Source organism: Xiphias gladius, chromosome 5 (genome assembly GCF_016859285.1).
Source record: "Xiphias gladius isolate SHS-SW01 ecotype Sanya breed wild chromosome 5, ASM1685928v1, whole genome shotgun sequence".
Lineage (NCBI taxonomy): Eukaryota > Metazoa > Chordata > Actinopteri > Istiophoriformes > Xiphiidae > Xiphias > Xiphias gladius.
In genome coordinates this window covers 22,082,546-22,103,287 of record NC_053404.1, presented here as the reverse complement: position 1 = coordinate 22,103,287, position 20,742 = coordinate 22,082,546, and the positions used below count along the sequence as shown (strand labels likewise).

The following is a 20,742-nucleotide window of genomic DNA, read 5'->3' as shown; positions in this document are numbered from 1 at the left end:
CTCTCCCTCTTTTATTCCTCCCTCTCAGAGCCTCTGTCGGTGCAGAACGTCGACATGTGTCAGCAGATCAACAAACCGAACCACTTCACGTCCGCCTACGACGTCGAGAACCTGGTGGTCCGGCGCGGTCAGGAGTTCGTGGTGAGGGTCACCTTCAGCCGCCCGCTGACCGAGGGAGACGAATTCCAGCTGGAGTTCCTGATTGGTGAGACTGAATCCTGATCTCGTCTCTCACTAAATGGGCCTTTGACTCCGGATCTGATCCGGATCCCAAAGTTCTGATTGGACAGTTTCACCCCTGACTGGCTCGTGACTGGATGGTTTGAATCAGATCTTGGTTTGGCTGCTCTGAATCAAATCCCCGTTGTGACAGACTGTGAGTTTTGAATCGGACATTTATTTGTTTAAACAGGATCTTGAACCAGACCTCGTTACCAAAATGCCCTTTTGAAGTTTGTATTTTGTACCGTGAGCGTTTTCCGGTACGTTCAGAGCCGACGTATTTGCGAACTTGCCAGACACGTAAATCAACAACATTTCCTCCTTTCGTTAACGGAAAACGCCATCCGTCCTGTGAGGATGTATCTCCAGAGTGGTCGGCGGTTTCATGAGCTCAGAAAAAGAGCAGGGGGTTCCAGGGGTTCTCCCGTCAGAATCCACCGGAGATTTAAATGGTTGTGTTTAACTTGAATGTGTCTCGTGGAGTTTTCTTAACGTGACCAAAAGCGCGTGAGCTCGAGATTTAGGAAAACACGTTGAATGCGTTTCCTTCCTCGTAAAATATTTGGAGGCGGGCGTTACAAGTTCATTGTTTACTTCCATGCTGGCTCATTCCTGCATATCTCAGGTGTTACCACCACCTCTAGATCAGTGGAATCATGGGAAAACCAGCTCCCCAGTGCTGCCACGGGTCGAAGACTCCCTTTTTAAGAAGCGTGACTTCAACTCATTCTCCGGTTCATCTGAAAAATGCCAAGCCTGGAGATACACGGTTTTCATCAGCAGCCGTTTTTCGTGCTTTGTCTAAATAGAACAAAATCTAAAAACTGGCAGACATTTTGACAGGAATCGGCAAATATAAGGTCAAAAAAAAATTCAGTCAGCAAAATTATGAATCTGGCCAGAGATTCGACGCCAACGTTTGTTTAGACATTTTTTTGGTTTACTAAAACATATAATATAGATTAAAAGATACCGTGTGTGAATATCAGATGAATTAAGATGAATAGGAGGTAAATAAATGTCCCCTTATTTCTAAATGATAACGCTCCCTGGTATTACTCATTTTATTTCACCCTGGTCTCATTATAATTCATATTGAATTATCATCGCATCTTCCCGGTAAACTGAACAGCTCCGGTCTGCTTCGGGGACACGCGGTGTGGTTTTTGTGCCACAGAGCGCGCTCGGCGGCCACAGCTCGGCCCACCTGAGACTCGCGGTCGAACCGCTCCCTCGTTGGCCAATTAGCTGATGAAGAGATGTTCGTTAGCAACGGACAATTAAGACGACTGTCAGTTCATTAGGCAGACGCACGTTCGTTTGGCTGCCTAATTAGCACACACACTCCCCCCCGGCTCTGTCATTAGAAAACACACAGTAGACGCACATTAGACATCTCAGGCACGGGATTAGAGCTGCTGTGGGTGACAGATGTTCGCAGATTTAACTTTAGCTCAAAAAAAAGGAAAAAACGTCTCAAACACAACATTTTTACATTTACTATTTTTTTTTCAAATGAATTTCATGAACATTTGAACATTTTATTTTCCCAAACGAATAAAGGCGGTGGCCTCCAAAGCTGAGTCATGTAGAAACAATGGAGATAAATCGGCCATTTTCACTGTTCTGACCAACGGAACTCATGCTAGAGAGAAATACACGTGCTTTCATTCAGAGACTCTGTTGAAGACTTTTATACTTCGACGCTTATTAGATTTTTTTAAACCCAAAACATAAACGTAAGTTTTATTTTTTACTTCCCTATCACATAATTTCATGCTCTTTTTCTTAAAAACTCAAATGTAACAAACAGGTGTTTAATAACTGCAGGAACCAGGACTTTCTCCGTTTCCCCTCATGATTAGCACCAAACTGCGTTCGGCCTTTTCTTGGGAACGCTCCAGTAATTTTCTGGAAATTATTAAGGAAAGTTTCCAGGAAATTAGCTGGAAAATACAGGTTTGTGCGGAGAAAGCGCTGACAGGTTATCGATCAGAAGCTGATGGTTTGCGCGTATCTCGTTTTCGTCGGCCTCCAGATGTTCGTGCCGTTTCTAATGGAGTCGCACTGTTGTGAATCTGTGCACTGGGAGTTAATTAGAAGCTCGTTAAGCATCAGTGGAGCAGTTTGATATTTCAATTCATTAGTTCATCGTCTTCTGTTTCTGCTCCAGTCTGTCGTCCCCTCCCTCCTCGCCTCGTAATTGCCTGCTTCGTCTCCTCCTTCTTCACTGCTCCATTCTCCTTCATTTCCCCTCTCCTCTCCATCACTAATCCTGCTCCTCCTCCTCCTCCTCCTCCAGGCTCCAACCCTTCTCCCAGTAAGGGCTCCCTGGTGGTGGTGGCATTCGGCTCCCAACGGGGCGGCCCGTGGTCGGGCCAGATCCTGGAGGCTCAGGGTGAATCGGTGACGCTGGGCATCACCCCGACACCGGACGCCATCGTGGGGAAGTTCCGTACCTACGTGGCCATCGTGACGGGCGGCGGCCTGCAGAGGACAAAGAGGGACACCGTGACTGACCTGTACCTGCTCTTCAACGCCTGGTGTCCCGGTACGAACACCCGTACTGACCTTTTACTGCCCTCTAGTGGCTGAGAGAAGTACTGTTGGGCTTCGGAGGCCGGTTTTCCTGTCTGAGAATTTAAGTCTTGTCAGAATTTTCTCTGAAAGTTGAAGCTGCCGTAATCTATATTTCCACGACAAGTAGATCGATTTTAGGAAACGTTCTGGTACGTCGCTTTGTAACACTATGTCCGTTCTTGTCTTTGCAGAAGACCCTGTGTTTCTCCCTAACGAAGCAGAACGGAGGGAGTACGTCCTGAACGACTGCGGTGTGATCTATCAGGGCTCAGTCGGATCTGTCTCCGAACGCAACTGGATTTATGGACAGGTACGCGCAAACAAACACACACACACACACACACACACACACACACACATTATTTTACGACTCATAATTTATGAAGTTAAAGTGGACGCATTCTCTCTCTCCGCAGTTTGAGCGTGGCATCCTGGACGCCTGCATTTACATCCTGGACGCGTCCCGGATGCCGATCTACAGCCGAGGCGACGTCACCAAACTGGTCAGGAAGGGGTCTGCCATGGTGAGAACACCGAGCGGGAAAACCGGTTCAGCTGATTGACTTTGTCCCGTTAGTCATCTCGATGACTGTTTTATATCTATACAGCGCTTGGAGCTGTGGTTACTCAGTTCTCTCAGACAGTTAACCTCAAAAATGCCGCTGTTCTTTTTCCTGTGCCCCGCTTGTTTCGTTCGTGAAAAACCTTACGAATCGATCGGTTACACTTTATTTTACACGTCCCCTCTTTTTCAGCTAATTTCCAAGAAAGGCCTGTGCAATTCAGTACTAATCGTAAGGGAAACGGAGAAAGTGTCCGCTGCTACAGTTACCAAGTGCCTGCTCGTTTTAAGAACAAAATAGGAAATTGCGTAAGTGAAAAATAGTTTGTAAAGAGACACCGATATCCATCAGAGTTTCCTACAAAGGTAAAAGGCTGCAAGACCACCTCCACTCAGCCCAATGTTCCTTTGACCAGTTTTCTACCCTTTTCCTTTGGTGTGTAATAAAAGTTTCAGTCTCCGAGATTGACTGACCTTTGACCCCCCCCCCTTCCCTCAGATTAACTCGCAGGACGACAGCGGCGTGTTGGTGGGGAACTGGAGTGACGACTACTCCATGGGCCACTCCCCGACTTCCTGGACAGGCAGCGTCAAGATCCTGCTGCAGTACGTCAACACCGGAGTCCCCGTCTGCTTCGCCCAGTGCTGGGTGTTCGCTGGAGTCTTCAACACCTGTAAGAGCACCGACCGTTACCGTGACACACTTTTACAATGCCGCCGTCGCGTTGGGGCGTTCAGATCACCTCCAGCGTGGAGGGACTGATAAACACAAGCACAGCGGTCGCAGGCCCAAGGGGCCGTTTGTGCAACAACCACAAAGAAACCTAAAGGAACCACCGAGAGACGCAACGCAAGTACAGAGAGACACAAAACAACTGTAAAGACACACAACATGACCAGAAAGTGAACAAACAACTACAAAAAGGCACAGGGACACACATAATGTCCAGAATAAAGACACAGCAACTACAAAGAGACATAAAATGACCACAAAGGGGCAGAAACGACTACGAAAAGATACAGGGAGGCACAATACGTCCACCACGACCACACAGAAACGCGTTACTAAGACACTGGTCATGTGTTGTTTGTGGAAAATCTTAATCTGAACCATAGCAGGTAACTACAGCTGTTAAATAATTGTTCTGCAGTAAGAAGTACAACATTTCCCCGTAGAGAAGTAGGAACAATAAGTCGCATAAATGGAAAAGAGGTACAGTATCTCAAGATTGTACCCACGTACAGTGCTTTAATAAAGGTACCTAATTACTGCCTACCAGGGTAATGCTGTACGTAGCGAGCCGTATTAAAGGAATGGCGTCGCTTTTTATTTTTCTACATCAGATTTACAGGGAGCAGAGCCACGAGTGTGTCTTTTGCAGGGCCAGAACGTGATATTGTTCCTGAGTCGTCGATGTTCGATGCTATTAATGTGGCGCTTGATTATTTCACATCTCTGCAGTCCTGCGTGGCCTCGGCCTCCCAGCGAGGGTCGTCACCAACTTCTCTTCAGCTCACGACAACACGGGCAACCTGAAGACCGACCTCATCTTCAAGCCTGATGGGACGCCAGACGAACGCAACACCAGGGACTCCATCTGGTTGGTCCACACCGTCAGGGCTTTCTTTACTTGCCCGAGCCTGCATTTTACTAAGTTACACGCTAAACCGAAAACGGTTTCCCAGTCAAGAAAAGCCTCTTTCATAAGCACTTTTGCCGAGACGTCCGTCCGGGAGAAGAACCGGTTGCATTTTGGAATTATGGTCGTCGAATGCCATTAAAATAGCAGAATAGCCGTAGGGAGAGGCGTGAACTGCAAGTTACGCCGCCATTCCCATCCCTCACCGAGCTATAACTCAGTCAAATCTCAACGCAGAGACATGATTCACATATTTTTAGTTTCAGCACCACTTCCGCTTCCTGTGGATGACATTATACCCGACGTCTACCGTCAGTAAATCTCCATAAAGCTGCGTAGAAATCAGAGATGAAAGACACTCCAGACTTGCCTGAGAATAATCACATTTTTTAGGTTTTCCTCAGCGTCAAAGTAATCTAGTGGTAGTTGTCTGTACGTCCATGGGTACGTTGCAAACAGGAGCTGCTAATAGTTCATGCGGCACACTTTTAATGGTGCCGAATGACCAGTTTGGCACAGTTGTTTTTGTTGGTCAGGGGAGCCCAAGTTATCGGACCCCTGAACTAGTCCATTAGCTGAAAGAGCACATGTGTTTGTAGATACTTTGTTTTCCCTGGGCCCCTTGAAGTTGAACAAGCATAGAGTGTGGTATCTCAATTTTTTTAGGTCTTACGCTGTATAAGGTCTGTGACATTGATTTTTATGGACGGAGCAGAGGGATAATCAGCCCAAAAAGGTATCAAATTTCGATGTGGTAACTTATTAAATTCGTGGTTTGGCTAACTAGCCTCAAAACCTCAACATCTTTTTCAATGTCAACTTTTTCTGTCCCTGTGGCAACTGCTCTTTGTCAGCTCTTAAACCTCAACAAAACCAATGTGCAAAGACAGGACGTTTTTCCTGTCTCACCCCGCAGGAACTACCACTGCTGGAACGAGGTGTTCATGGTGCGTCCAGACTTGCCCCCCGGCCTCGGAGGATGGCAGGTGGTGGACGCCACGCCCCAGGAGACCAGCGACGGTAGGACAGACAGACAGATGGACGGATCAGTGAAACAGGTGGACGGGTGGATGATAAAACACGTGTTTGTGTTTGGCTCACAGGACATTTTCGCTGTGGTCCAGCCTCAGTCGCTGCCATTAAGGAAGGTCTGCTGTGCCACCCGTTTGACTCCGGATTTGTCTTCGCTGAGGTTATTTTTTTAAGAATGATACTAATATTCAGTCTGTCTCAGTTACCGATGCGCTCATACAGGTTAACATTTCAACTCTTTCGAGGCTAAAAGTACAATTATTCAGAGTTTTCTTAAGAGCGCTTTGGATATTTACACCCATTTTGTCATTGTAATGAAATATGTTTATTGTTTATTGGCTCTACCTCTTTTGATTCATTACCTACTAATCTTAGCCACGTGTTTATGAACTCAGCTCAGGGGGAACCATTACCCTGAAAACATCACTGATAATATTTTCCTTTTAACTGGCTTTAGACTTCAGCTTCACCGCGACAAACTGTCACGATGACAATGTTTTCCTTCCGTCCAGGTGAACAGCGATGTGATCTTCCTGAAGCGGGATCGCTACGGGAATCTGAGTCCGTACAGGGTGGATAAGACTCATATTGGACAGGCTGTTCTCACCCAAGCAGTGGGCAGCACAGCACCTATGGACATCACGCACATGTACAAGTATCCTGAAGGTAACACACACACACACACACACACGCACGCACGCACGCACGCACACACAGCCTGTACTGACCTGATCTGTGTCTGCAGGTAGTGCAGAGGACAGCAGGACTGCGGCTCGGGCGGAGGAGTACGGCTGTCAGAGGGATCACTCTGAGCTGGCTGACGCCCAGCTGTCGGTCGTCATCAACGCTGACCAGGTAACACACACACGTCACGTCGGTGTATGTGTGGTAACTGTGCATATGTTCATCGAACTCATGTCTGTATTCATGCACTACATGCGTCTGAATAATATTTCTTGGTAAGAGGTGAAAACGTTCTCGTGGTAACGAGTAAAATCAGCTTTACAGCTTCTGTGTCATCCGGCCCCGTCCACTCAAGTTTCTCCCCCTCCCTCCATCCCTCTCCCCAGTGCTCCCTGGGTCAGGACTTGAACCTGGTGGTGGATTTCCTAAACCAGGGTGAGCTCCCCAGAACTGTCCACGCTCACCTGGCCGGGTCCGTCATCTTCTACACCGGAGTCACAGCCAGTCACTTCAAAGATCAGGACTTCATTGTCTCAGTGCCAGCCTACCAGAGTGAGCAGCACCAGCAGTCACCTGGCAGTCCTGTGTGGTCTTTTTGGAAATAGACTCAGTTATAATTATGGTGCAATGACTATTAAATGTGCGTGTGTGTGTGTGTGTGTGTGTGTGTGTGTGTGTGTTGCAGCGGAGCGTGTGATGTTGAAGACCACAGCTCAGGAGTACATGCCTCACCTGGGCTCTCAGCTGTGCCTCCACTTTGTTGTGACCGGACAGGCTGACGACCAATCAGTGACCGCCATCAAGGTGATCGACCTGCAGACCCCGAGGCTGACCATGATGGTAAAATCTCCCACACACGCACGTATATTTAATAATAATAATAATTAGAATAATGATAATTAGAATAACTGGAATAGCACTCAGTAGAGCGCTTTGCCGCAGTCAAGGACAAATATTGATAAAAATCCTAGGAAATGTCCTGTTGGTGGATCTGCCGTTTTAACCGGATCCACACCACAATTAAAGGGGTTCTTCTCTGGTCCAGGCCCCACCACTCCACCAAGTCCGGTGCAAACCGGTTCAGCGCTTTTAGCGTAGTCTTGCTTTTCGCTTTTCGTGCTGACCTGAGTGTGCACCCAGTCCATTTTGCTCTTAGTAAGTGATTAATAGACTTTTAAACTGTGTTATGGACACAATGGGAAGCCGATGAAGTGATGCTAAAGTTGGGTTGACGCGTTCTCCTCTTGCGGTTCCAGTAAACGGCCGAGCAGCTGCATTTGGGACCAACTGCAGCGTTTTGGTTGTTTTTTTTGCTTTTTTTTAACTGAATGCAGAATGTAGAGAGTTACAGTCATTCAGACAGGCTGAAATAAAGGCATAAATAACTTTCTCCAGGTCAGCAGCAGACAGAAAGCGTTTGATTTCAGAGATGCTTCTCAACTGATAAAAACAGGACTGAATCATCCTTTGTACTCGCTCATCCATCGTTCAGATCTGAATCAAACATAATCGAAAGTTTGCGGCAGACGGCTTGGTATTAGTCGGCAGTTTCTTCCGGAAAGCACATAGACTGAGAAAAGAATAGAGCCCAGAATCGACCCTTGAGGTGCACCGCAAGAAAGTTTCGTAGTCGAGGAAACAAATTCATTAATTGGTTTTGCTTATTTTACTCAGATTAGCTAAGTAGCTTATTTGGTTCTGTTTGTTGCCTGTTCTTCATTAATTTAGTGTAACATGCTGTCTTGTGTTGCATTATGTTTTTTATCTGTTGGAAAACTTAATTAAAAAAAACTTGAATTGCACAAAAAATACAAAAACACAAAACAAAGTCTTTTTTTAACCTTCCTGATTCACGTTGTTCTTCTTCTTCTTCTCTGTTTGCAGGTGAACGGCCAGCCTCAGGTGCAGCAGGAGATGTTTGTGACCGTTTCCTTCACCAACCCGTTCAACTTCTCCCTGCAGAACGTCAACCTGGCCATGGAGGGATCTGGACTCATGGGCGTCAAGACGCATTACTACAGGTAACACGCATAAATGCACCTCTGACAACATGTTGACTGGTGTGATATTGTATATTTTAATCTTTGCCTGTGTGTTTCAGTGAAATCAATCCTCAGGCTTCGATCTCCTGGAAGGAGTCGTTCTTCCCCCGGCTCCATGGACCCCGACGCCTCGTAGCGGTGATGGACTGCAGCAACCTGCGTCAGGTACCCTCAGCAACTTCCTCTGCTCATATTGCTGGTTTTTAAACTGCCAGGACCAGATTACCTCAGTCTCATGACTTTAAACCGATGAGTTGACATAGTTCTGTCATTATAACCACATTCCCCATCAGCCCAGTAGCCCCTCCACCCTCCCTGTCATCACTGGGTAAATTACAGGCTGCTCTTCAGATTTGCCGTAGTCGTTCGGTCTGTGCTGCGGTAAAGTCCAGAGTGAAACATCTGATAAAATATGTCATAAAATTTTGGTTCAAACATGCGCTGACTTAGACAATTCCCCCTGGAAGAAAAAAATTGAGCCAGTGATAAATTTTGCACAATAGTCATAGGATGGATGGACAGTACACAAAAATGCCCCAAATTATATGGTTGTTAACAAACATAACGTGTGCTAACATTAGCACTAGCTACAAATAACGGCCTAGTTTGGCCAAAATTTTAAATGATAATTATCAAATTACCAGTATTTCTTGAAATTTAACATGAGTATTAATATGATTAGGGTCGACATGGTACTGTAATATACAATATGTATAATTTAGCACTGCTACTAAACCAACTAAACATTAGCAAAGTTTCTAATAAGATAGACATGGAATATAAATGGATACACATAGCATGTAAGCATGCTCACTAATATGCTTAATGTTACACGTTAACATCCCACAACCGTCAAATATTAACAAAAATATCATGTATGTTAACGTTAGCATTCACTCCAAAGCCTAGTTTGCCAAATGTTACATGCTAAATGGGCATGCTACCGTGAAGGTAGCATTTAGCTCAAAACACATAGGAACCCGGTAAACACTAACATAAATCCATGGCATCTTCGATCACGGTAACATGTTAGCTTTGCATGCTAACATGCTAAAAATCAGCTTGCTAACATCTAGTAGTTGTTAATAAGCTCTTTTATTTTTGTTTGATTGTTTTTTGTCTGTATATTGATATATTGATGTATTGTTTTATTTGCTTATTAGAGAAGTTTTGTATTTTTTTATATAGCAACCTCAACGAGAAGAAAAAAAATATATATATTTAATAAAAACCAGGCATGTTTACATCTTGACATGTTAGCATTCAGATCGAATTACAGCTAAGGAAGCTGAACCGAACTGTTAGCTTACCTGTTGACGTCCCGGTGTGGTTTTTTTTCAGGTGTGGGGAGTCGTTGATGTCGTCATCTCAGCCTGAGATGATTGGTTCACAGAACGGTGACCCCTGCCCCTCGTCAATTCCACCAATCACAGCAGCTTCAGATCGAGTGGGCGGAGCCATTAGGCGGCACTAGTAATGGTTTGTTTCTCCCCTCGACGTGTAGGTCACAGTATCATTAACATACATGGAACCGGAGTGACCACACTTACCAATAATTTACTGATTACTTACTTATTCATTTTTTTACATTTTAAATCATTTTAAATCTGTTTTCAGCTAAATAATAATTAATCAGATTTTTAAGTGGGGAACTCGATGCAAAATACCTAAATGCGGCATTTACAGACTGGATTTTTGTGTTTTCAGACACAAAATTCAGGTGAAAGTTTTTGTCCCGGAATGAAGGTAATTTCAAAATATGATATTTTTCTCAGGTAGTTTCACCTTTAAAAGCCCAGTTTAATCATCAAATTAAAAAAAACAAAACAAAACAAAAAACTCTACCTTTTCATGATAAGATGGGATTTGAAAACTTTTCTGAGCAGAAAACAGTGAGGTGGACACAGTGTGAACGGGCTTGACAGCAGCTCTCCTCCGTCAGGTCTCCCCACTCTGACAAAATGAGTTGATATGAAATGTGAATCAATAAACAAAATCTGTTAAATGAGGAAAATCTTTTTAAATTTCAGCCTCCTATCGGATGAAAACTGATGTGATTGTACCTTTTTTTTTTTTTCTCTGCTTTGTGCCTTTAATAGCTTTTTTTAATGCTGAACCGATCTATCAACTAACAATAAAAGCATATTCAAAACACTGAAGGCGTCACTGACGATTATTTTCACATTCATTACCGTCATTAATGACAAAAACAAACAGTATGGATCTATCTATATATCTATCTAGATATGTAGAGATCTACATATAGAGATATAACGATAGATAAGACAGATACAGAGATATAGAGATAATTAATGGATCTATAGATACAGAAAGATAGAGATACACAGGATATATAAATGACAATGAAATAAAGGCATTTATCATATATATAGATAGACAAATTAAAGATATAGAGATACTGGGAGAGGTGCATGAATAGAGATATTGATTAGATACATAAATATATATATATATATATATATAATTGTTAATAAAATAAAGTAAATAATTTGGTAAATAGTATAGAGAAGTATAATTTAAAATATGAAAAATGTGTCCTTCGAAGGACACAGACGCTTCTTCCACCTCCGCCTTGAGATTCGGGGCCCAAGTAAAATTAGCTAAACTACGGTATAGAAATACTCAGTTGAAGGTCCTGCATTCAAAACTTCCTTCAGGTAAAATGTCCAAAGAATTAGCATCAAACACACTTCAAGTACCATTATAACTACTGGTGTATTAATGTGCGCATCACTCAAACGTTGATAAAGTCTTACCCTAACCTACGAGAATGCAGTCTAATTTAATGGTTGGTTTTTATTTTGTATTATTAATCTGAACCTGCCAGAGCCACTGAAGTTATTAAACAAGCGTAGTGCACCTGAAATGTAGTGGAAGTGGAAGTAGAAAGTAGCAGAAAACGGAAAATACCCATGTGCAGTACATGTACCTTAAAATTGTACTCATGTACAAGACTTGAGTGAATGTACTTAGTTACTTGTGTCCTGGTGTACCCGATTACTGCTCAGGCGTTCTGAAACTCCTCCTCCCTCCCCCTCGCTCCCTCCGTGACTGCAGCGTTGTGATAAACATGCAGCCCTGCAGTCGGAGGGGACGCCCGACCTTTGGACAAACACTGACCTCTGCACTGTTTGTGTCTTTGTTATGTAACCAGCAAACCCGTTTGACCACTAGATGGCGCCAGCAGCCCTTTTTTCTACAACTCTATGACTCCTCTGACCTGCTCACCTGAGCAGACTGCATTTATTTTTACCAGTTCACAGTCTTTTGTTAGTGTTTTGTTTTTTATTTGAAGGTTACCTGTGATTTTACTTGCAGTATTTTCAGGCTGAAATTATCTTGAGCCTCTGGAAATTCAACTTTTGGTTCCCGAAACAAAGCAGATTTGTGGAAAAGTCTTCTTATTGGTAAGAAATCTCTCTCCTGATCAATGCTTTTCCTTCTAAATGATTGATTTTACTTCATTTTCATCATTTTAAAAAGGTCACGTAGAGTGTGACAGTTGTTTCATAGCCTGTGTATGTTGTTTGTGTTGCATTTATTGATGTGACCATGTTTTCTGTGTTGACTTTTTGGTCAGGTCTCTCTTGAAGAAGACATTTTTAATCTCGTCCAGACATTTATCTGGTTAAATAAAGTCTCTAAAATTATTGTCAAATGATCCAGAATAATAACTTTCACCATCTGTCCGTAAACCTGCAGCGTTGAGTGGATCGCAGTGACCTTTAGCACAGTTTTATCTCGAGTGACAAACTGTCTGTTGTCAAGATTTGAGTTTTGAATGGGCAGGTTATCTGTTATTTGACCTAGAGCCCAATTATTATAAGCTTCTGCTAATTCAACCTTTGGTTCCTCGTGAAAAAAAAGCAGCTTGACAATGGTTGGACAAATTTCACTTTTACTGCTTTTTTTTTTTAAACTTCAAAATTGTTTTTTTTACTTTATTTATATAATTAGAAAAACTCAAATATCTGTATATGCGTCTCAACTGGATATTATTTATGTTTTTTTGTAGGGTGTGACAGTTGTTTTACAGCTTCTTTACATTTTTTGCATTTCATTTACCGTTCTAACAATGTTTTTTTTATGCTGTATTGTTCATCAGGTCTCTTTTGAAAAGAAGATTTTAACCCCAATGAGACTTTTATTTGGGGACTATCAAGAAAAAGAGAAAACAAGATAAAGGTTTTATGGTAAAATTAATAATTGATTGAAGAACAGCAAAGTTATTTGTGATTTATTCTTCTGTTTTTGTTTTTATTCTCGGTCAAGTCTCTTTTGAAAACGACATCTTAATCTCGACCAAAGTTTTATCTGATTAACTGAAGGAAAAAGTCATCAATAAATTAGATAAATATTGATCAGCTGGTTCACTTCCAGTTATTTCTTAATACTAAGCTAGCACAATCTTGAGACTCGCAGGTCAGCTAAACCTGCAAAATGCTAAATGTGTCTACAAACCATCATACAATTCAGCATAAATGAAGAATAAAGTTTCCAGTAATAAATAAGTGATGATTAAATATTTACTGGGGTTTAAGTTGAGCAATTTCTTTAATAGAAATTAATCTGAGAGTCAATAATAAACTCAACCCAACTAACTCAACTAGTCTGATTAACAGAAAATTATTAGTAATCAAATTATGAAAAACTATTAGAAAATAACGGAGCTATAAAATAAAACATGAATGAAACTGCTTTACAACAGAAAACAAAGAGGTTAATTTTCACAGAATTTAAAATCTAATAGCAAAAAAAACAGAAAAAGAAATTCACATTAAATCTTTTCTTCTACTTTTGATTATGAAAGTATATTTAATAGATCGCATGCTCTTCTAGTTTTAGATGAGTATATGGTTGTGTAGCAGCAGTAACTAGCTGCGTAGCAGCAGGAATTAGTTGTGTAGCAGCAGTAACTAGCCATGTAGCAGCAGGAACTAGTTGTGTAGCAGCAGTAACTAGCTGTGTAGCAGCAGTAACTTGCTGCGTAGCAGCAGGACTAGTAGCAGCAGGAATTAGTTGTGTAGCAGCAGTAACTAGCTGTGTAGCTGCGTAGCAGCAGGACTAGTTGTGTAGCAGCAGTAACTAGCTGTGTAGCAGCAGTAACTAGCTGCGTAGCAGCAGGAATTAGTTGTGTAGCAGCAGGACTAGTAGCAGCAGTAACTTGCTGCGTAGCTGCATAGCAGCAGGACTACTTTTGTAGCAGCAGGAATTAGTTGTGCAGCAGCAGTAACTAGCTGCGTAGCAGCAGGACTACTTTTGTAGCAGCAGGAATTAGTTGTGTAGCAGCAGGACTAGTAGCAGCAGTAACTAGCTGCGTAGCAGCAGGACTTGTTGTGTAGCAGCAGGAATTAGTTGTGTAGCAGCAGGACTAGTAGCAGCAGTAACTAGCTATGTAGCAGCAGGAACTAGTTGTGTAGCAGCAGGACTAGTTGTGTAGCAGCAGGAATTAGTTGTATAGCAGCAGTAACTAGCTGCGTAGCAGCAGGAATTAGTTGTTTAGCAGCAGGACTAGTAGCAGCAGTAACTAGCCATGTAGCAGCAGGAATTAGTTGTGTAGCAGTAGTAACTAGCTGTGTAGCAGCAGTAACTAGCTGTGTAGCAGCAGGAATTAGTTGTTTAGCAGTAACTAGCTGCGTAGCAGCAGGAATTAGTTGTGTAGCAGCAGGACTAGTAGCAGCAGTAACTAGCTGCATAGCAGCAGGAATTAGTTGTGTAGCAGCAGGAACTAGTTGTGTAGCAGCAGGAATTAGTTGTATAGCAGCAGTAACTAGCTGCGTAGCAGCAGGAATTAGTTGTGTAGCAGCAGGACTAGTAGCAGCAGTAACTAGCTATGTAGCAGCAGGAATTAGTTGTGTAGCAGCAGTAACTAGCTGTGTAGCAGCAGGAACTAGTTGTGTAGCAGCAGTAACTAGCTGTGTAGCAGCAGGAATTAGTTGTGTAGCAGCAGGAACTAGTTGTGTAGCAGCAGTAACTAGCTGCGTAGCAGCAGGAATTAGTTGTGTAGCAGCAGGACTAGTAGCAGCAGCAACTAGCTGTGTAACAGCAGTAACTAGCTGTGTAGCTGCATAGCAGCAGGACTACTTTTGTAGCAGCAGGAATTAGTTGTGTAGCAGCAGGACTAGTTGTATAGCAGCAGGAATTAGTTGTATAGCAGCAGTAACTAGCTGCGTAGCAGCAGGAATTAGTTGTGTAGCAGCAGGACTAGTAGCAGCAGTAACTAGCTGCATAGCAGCAGGAATTAGTTGTGTAGCAGCAGGACTAGTAGCAGCAGTAACTAGCTGCATAGCAGCAGGAATTAGTTGTGTAGCAGCAGGACTAGTAGCAGCAGCAACTAGCTGTGTAACAGCAGTAACTAGCTGTGTAGCTGCATAGCAGCAGGACTACTTTTGTAGCAGCAGGAATTAGTTGTATAGCAGCAGTAACTAGCTGCATAGCAGCAGGAATTAGTTGTGTAGCAGCAGGACTAGTAGAAGCAGTAACTAGCTGTGTAGCAGCAGTAACTAGCTGCGTGGCAGCAGGAATTAGTTGTGTAGCAGCAGGACTAGCAGCAGCAGTAACTAGCTGTGTAGCATCAGGACTAGCTGCGTAGCAGCAGGAATTGGTTATGTAGTAGCAGGACCTGTGCTCCTTGGGTGCGTGTGTGATTGAGTTTGAAGAGATAAAACCGTGTCAGACTCCGGGTGTTGACGGGACGACAGTGTGCCGTATCGCCGCTGTTAATATTAGACTCTACTGTAACTCACATTTCACTCAGCGCACAGGATCGTGTTGACAATGATTCCTGACACACTTTTCTTTCTTTATCAGTTGGTGAGGGCAGAGGGAGCTTCTGTTCCACCTCTCTCTCTCTCTTTCTTTCAAACAGCGTGATGAATGAAGGATGGACGGAGGGTGAGATGATGAGGCTGTTTTTTGTGGGATATCAGTAAAAGAACCAATACCACAACGTAAAAATACTCCATTACAAGTGATAGTCCTACACTCGAAATTATACTCGAGTAAGAGTACTTCAGCGTTATCTTCAGCATGTACTTAAGTTATCTGAAGTAAAAGAACTCACTCTGCAGTAAAATGTCTCCTGTGACTGATATATTATTAAACACACTGGTTTCGGAAAGTATTCAGACCCCTACCTGTGAAGCTCCAGACTGTGGTCTGGTGGATCCTGTTTGCTTTAATTTTCCTTGAGGGTGACCTGACTGAGTCCCACCTGTGGCAAAACCGATTGCAGGAAAGAGTTGTGTAGCAGCCTCAGGACTCCTGTCAGGAGTACAGGAAATGGCAGAAGTCTGGAACCATCAGGACTCTTCCTAGAGTTGGGAGCATCAGGACTGAGTAGCAGTCAGTTGTACAGCAGTGACTGAGCTGAGCAGGAGGACATTCCAAGTTGAGACAGGACTACAGCAGCTGTAACTCCAGACTGTGGTTTAGAGCAATGATTCTGTCATAAGAAAATTAAACAGAGCAGGAGGAACATATTCCTGGTCTGATATGATACAACTTGTGAGCACAGAAAAAAAACGACAACCGCAGCAGTGCTGGCACTTAAATTCATGGTAACTTGATTTTGTCCATATCCATAAAACCTCACCGACGCTGTCCACTGAAGTCATTTAGTCATCTTTCTATCTGTAGTCTCTGCCGTCTGAAAAACTACAAACTACAGCGCTCGGTCCTCTCTGTCCTGTCTGTTACCACGGACACGTCTGAACTAACCGCGACCCCTCGACTTGCTCGTGGCCCCGACTCCTATGTCATGACGGCCTGCAAACACCTAGGGCTTGTGGGAAATGGTGTTTGTTAAAGGCCGTTAAAAAAAACATAAATATTAAATAAACAATGATATCCTTTTTTTTTCTTTTTCTTTTTGAATTACCATCCCAATCTAAACACATGAAGCGAGCCACATTACATACTGTTTAGAAAGGCTCCGTTCCATGGCTGGATTTAATAGTTACTAGTGTTGTTAGAAATGTCAATGCGAGTTTGAATGAGGTTTTCTTACTTCTGGACGAGAACCTAGAAGTTCTGGTCTCACTTCAGGACTTGTTCCCGAACAGTTTCTTGTTTCCATAATCCAGCAGCTACAGAGCAACACGATCCTTCATCTGGATCAGGTGTCTGAGTCCACCTGATGGACCTAAGTCCAGCACTCCCTCTCTTTTAGCTCTGGTTTTGGTCTCCACCGGCTCCCGAGGGAAACCTCTGGCTCTTCAGCTGCTAAATCCTCCGCCGTGTTCACCAGCTGCTCTCTGACTGGGTCTGTCTGCTGTTTACCACACTCCCAACCCCCTCTAACCAACGGGCAACAGGTGAGTCATTGTCATGGCAACTGTATCTAATGTGTCAGCATCACAAAACTGGTCTGTCCAGATACCACATCAGTCTGAAATACACACACACACACACACACGTTGGCAGTACTCGCTGCAACAACACTGAATCATTAACAGTGTAAGTTACACCACACACACACACAAATGTTAGTTCTTCTATACTTGTGAGGACGCTCGCTGTAATAATAATACATTGCCCTGACCAGTGACTGTAACCTGACTATAACTTTAACCCTAAAACCAAATCTTAACATTCAAAAAGCCCTGTGAAGATGTGAGGACCAGACAAAAAGTCCTCACACTACAATGTCTGACACTCCAATTGGTCCTCACAAACATAGAGTAAGAGTACAAGAGCACACACACACACACACACACACACACACACACACACACACACACACACACACACACACACACACACACACTGCATCCAGGAAGTGTTTGAAAGGCAGGAGTCTGGACAGGACAAAGGTAAAGTTAGCTTCATTACCACACAAAGCACATGACTGCCCTGTCAGTGCCCCCTGGAGGCTGCACGTGTCATTACACTCTGGTGAGTGTGTTCCCACCTGTCCTGAAAGTCCATCCACGTGTTTTTTTTAATCTGCATTTTCAATACACGCGTAAACACGGAAATGTTGGGAAAAAAAAAAAAAAAGTTTAAATATCGCAGAGGCTTTTCTACGCTGGTCTGAGATGGTGACGTCGGTGCACTGATAAGTTAAACTGTGTAACTGCAGCTCTCTTAGTGACCTCATCTCGCCGTGTCCCTCTTCTTCTGTGGTGGTTTAATGGCAGCGACCGGAGAATCCGCTCCACCAGCTCACAGTCTCACACAGCAGGAGTGGAGGGAAAGGTGCATTAATTCCCATTGTCCTTTGCCAGTTTTCCTGAACTGCGATTCATGTTTGGATGGAAGCCGGGCCGCAGACCCCCGGTCTCGCTCCTACAAGGGTCACAGGGTAAAGCAGGGAGTTCATAGTGGGGGCTTTGGAGCCTTACCAGCAGCGGAGCTAAAAGCGTTGAGTTTGTCCTGAGGATGGCGCTGATGGCTGATGATCTGAAAGAAAAAGAAAAATCTCTGAAAAACATTTTTGAGTAGAAAAGGAAGTTTACAGACGAGAGTGGATGGCGGGTGCTGTACTTAATGTTTTTCCAATAATCTTATGTCCTAATTGCTTCCTGTATTGATTATATTTAAATATACGTGCAGTGAACCAGGCATAAAACGCGGTCGAGACGTCCACGTTCCCCTCAGGATGAAATGTAATCACTCTGTTGATCCTTTGACTTTTCATCCAGCGCCATCATCAGGTCGACATTTCACTTTGTCCAGTACTTTTATGGTTTACGACCGAGTCTGAGTCTTGTTAATGTTGATGTTATCGGCCCCGTTTGTACTTTTTACCGCGCTACACTTATTTGACAGCTACTAGTTACTTTTCAGATTAAGATTTTACATTGAAAAAACACATGACAGGCCTTTCAAATACAATCAAAAACCCTCTTGCAAAAAAAAATCAGCGTGTAGTTGGCATCCGCTCTCGCAGATTTCTGATGTCTATGAGTTGTAACAGCTCCACCAAAGACATTTCTCCTCTGAACTTCTCACGTGGTCTCATTTCAGTCACTGTTCAAACGATCCAGTATTTCACTAAAAACCCCTCAAGATCAGAGAAAAGTCCAGAAACTGAAAACAGATCGGTAAATCAGAGCGTTGTTTTTCCCTCTTTCCTCTCCCATGAATCATCTGGTGACCCCACAGATTTATCTGGTGACCCCTCTGGAGGGGCCGGACCCCCAGGTTGGGAACCAGCGGACTGAACTATCTCCATGTATATGACGTAGCTAAAAGCAGCTCCACCTGGAGCGGCTCCAGCGGTGAAATGCTGCTGAAGCTTCCATGACTCAGGATGAATAATACGTCAGTCACAGTACAATGAGTACATTTACCTTTGATACTTTACTCTATGTACTTCTGTATTACAGGATTTTTTTTTGTTTGTAATGGAGCATTTTTACATTGGTGCATTGGTACTTTTGGTTAAGTAAAGAGTGTGAATACATCTTAAAGCGCTTCTGACTGTCAGAGCAACACTATGTATCCAACACGCATTAGACGGAAAACGTCCATATTCTAACTAATCAGAACTCACAAATTTCCGCTCAGTGGGTTTTAATTGCGCACTCAAAGCGGAAAAGTTTGGATTGCTTTTGGTTTTGGCCCCGTATCTACAGTCAGTCAGACCAGGCTGCATGCTCCAAACTCTCTCCGGTTGAGTGGGGCAGGCCTCAGGCTGCAAGGCAAACAACTGTTACCTACAAATCATCCGTCACTATTGGAAACCGGTTTTTCTCCTGCTCCTCCCTCCCTCCCTTCTCTTCTCCCCCACACCACCATCCTCCCTCCTCCTCTGTTGCTGCTGCGGCTCCCCTGACTTCAGAGCATGCCCGAGCTGCATCTTTTTTAGCTTTTTCAACATCTTTTCTTCCACTAAAAAAAGAACAAAAGGCGACAAAGTGAATGTGGAGGGGAGACGAACGCGCACATGTGTTTCTGAAGCTGGTCGGGAAACAGTGTGAGACGGAGCAGCATGTGCTTGTCATCCCCCACACTGCCGACAGGTGTTGGCTTCATGTGACTGCCTGCCTGCCTGCCTGTCCGGACAACGCTCCAATGGAGAAAGAGGAGGAAGAGGAGGGGGAGGAAGAGGCAGAGGAGGAGGAGTGTGTAAAGTTTCATCAACAACAACTGTGTCAACTCGCTCGGTGTTGGGAAACCCTCCGGCTCAGATTCTCCCTTCTGGTGGAGACTCTGGTCGGCTGAGTTTGGGGATGTCTCTGCTCCTCCTCCTCCTCCTGCTCTCCCCTGGATGAATGGATGAATCCACCCTTTTGTTGGCGATGGTTCGTTCCTCAGCAACGGCTCCATGGTTACAGTCCAATAAATAACATCACACTCTCTCTGCTGCGTCTCTGGTTTTCAGGCCTGGATGCAGGAGGAGAGGTGAGCTTTTTTTTTTGCTTTTTTTTTTTTTTATCCCTCGATACATCACGGCTCCCAGAGAGTTGCAGGACATGTTGGTTTTAAATTTACTAAAATAAAACCTGCTTTAAAAAGTTGAGCAACTTCCAGAAACTCCCGCCGGAGATGAGCTTGTGAGAAGTTATATATCACTTTGCAGATTTCTAATCTAATCTTTTTGATCGAGGACGTACAGTATAACACCGAGCAGAACCAGAACAAGTATCTAGGGCAAAAAACTTTTCGAAGTGAGCTCTACTTTTAGTGCTGTTTGAAGAAAAATTGTCAAATATGCTCCAACTTTCCAGTTGTTCAGAAGAACAAAAGTTTTATTGATTTGGGCGAAAGACAAGAAAATAAAAAGCCACAACTACAGTTTTGTTTTGTTTTTCTTTTTTTCTTAAAAAACCAAGAAAAAGTATGCCCCATATTGAGGTTACCAACTGTTTTTTAGGTGATAAACAAGGGTCAAAGTCAACATTCAAATTTCAGTTTATATATCATCATGTTTCATCCTTTCAGTTTTCATATTACACCAGTACAGACGACGCCCAACCCTGTCTCCTTGAAATGGTGTTTCTATGAAACTAAA

The 20,742-nt window shown here is 43.6% G+C and overlaps 2 protein-coding genes across 22 annotated transcripts in view; both read left to right on the top strand.

Annotated features, from left to right (window-relative positions):
- The window catches only part of LOC120789883 (coagulation factor XIII A chain-like), a 15,109-nt gene extending 4,263 nt beyond the window's left edge, over positions 1-10,846 (top strand). For both annotated transcript variants that reach the window (XM_040127062.1, XM_040127063.1), the window contains 15 exons: positions 29-205; positions 2,525-2,773; positions 2,994-3,112; positions 3,219-3,326; positions 3,864-4,038; positions 4,827-4,965; positions 5,921-6,024; positions 6,108-6,196; positions 6,549-6,702; positions 6,782-6,891; positions 7,107-7,272; positions 7,406-7,560; positions 8,605-8,741; positions 8,822-8,927; positions 10,104-10,846. In XM_040127062.1, the coding sequence (XP_039982996.1) occupies positions 29-205; positions 2,525-2,773; positions 2,994-3,112; positions 3,219-3,326; positions 3,864-4,038; positions 4,827-4,965; positions 5,921-6,024; positions 6,108-6,196; positions 6,549-6,702; positions 6,782-6,891; positions 7,107-7,272; positions 7,406-7,560; positions 8,605-8,741; positions 8,822-8,927; positions 10,104-10,139 (2,024 nt within the window). In that variant the 3' untranslated portion in view covers positions 10,140-10,846. The remainder of the gene's footprint in view (positions 1-28; positions 206-2,524; positions 2,774-2,993; positions 3,113-3,218; positions 3,327-3,863; positions 4,039-4,826; positions 4,966-5,920; positions 6,025-6,107; positions 6,197-6,548; positions 6,703-6,781; positions 6,892-7,106; positions 7,273-7,405; positions 7,561-8,604; positions 8,742-8,821; positions 8,928-10,103) is intronic.
- The window catches only part of LOC120789870 (NACHT, LRR and PYD domains-containing protein 12-like), a 1,168,582-nt gene that overhangs the window by 959,946 nt on the left and 187,894 nt on the right, over positions 1-20,742 (top strand). The gene's annotated exons all lie outside the window — the stretch shown is intronic.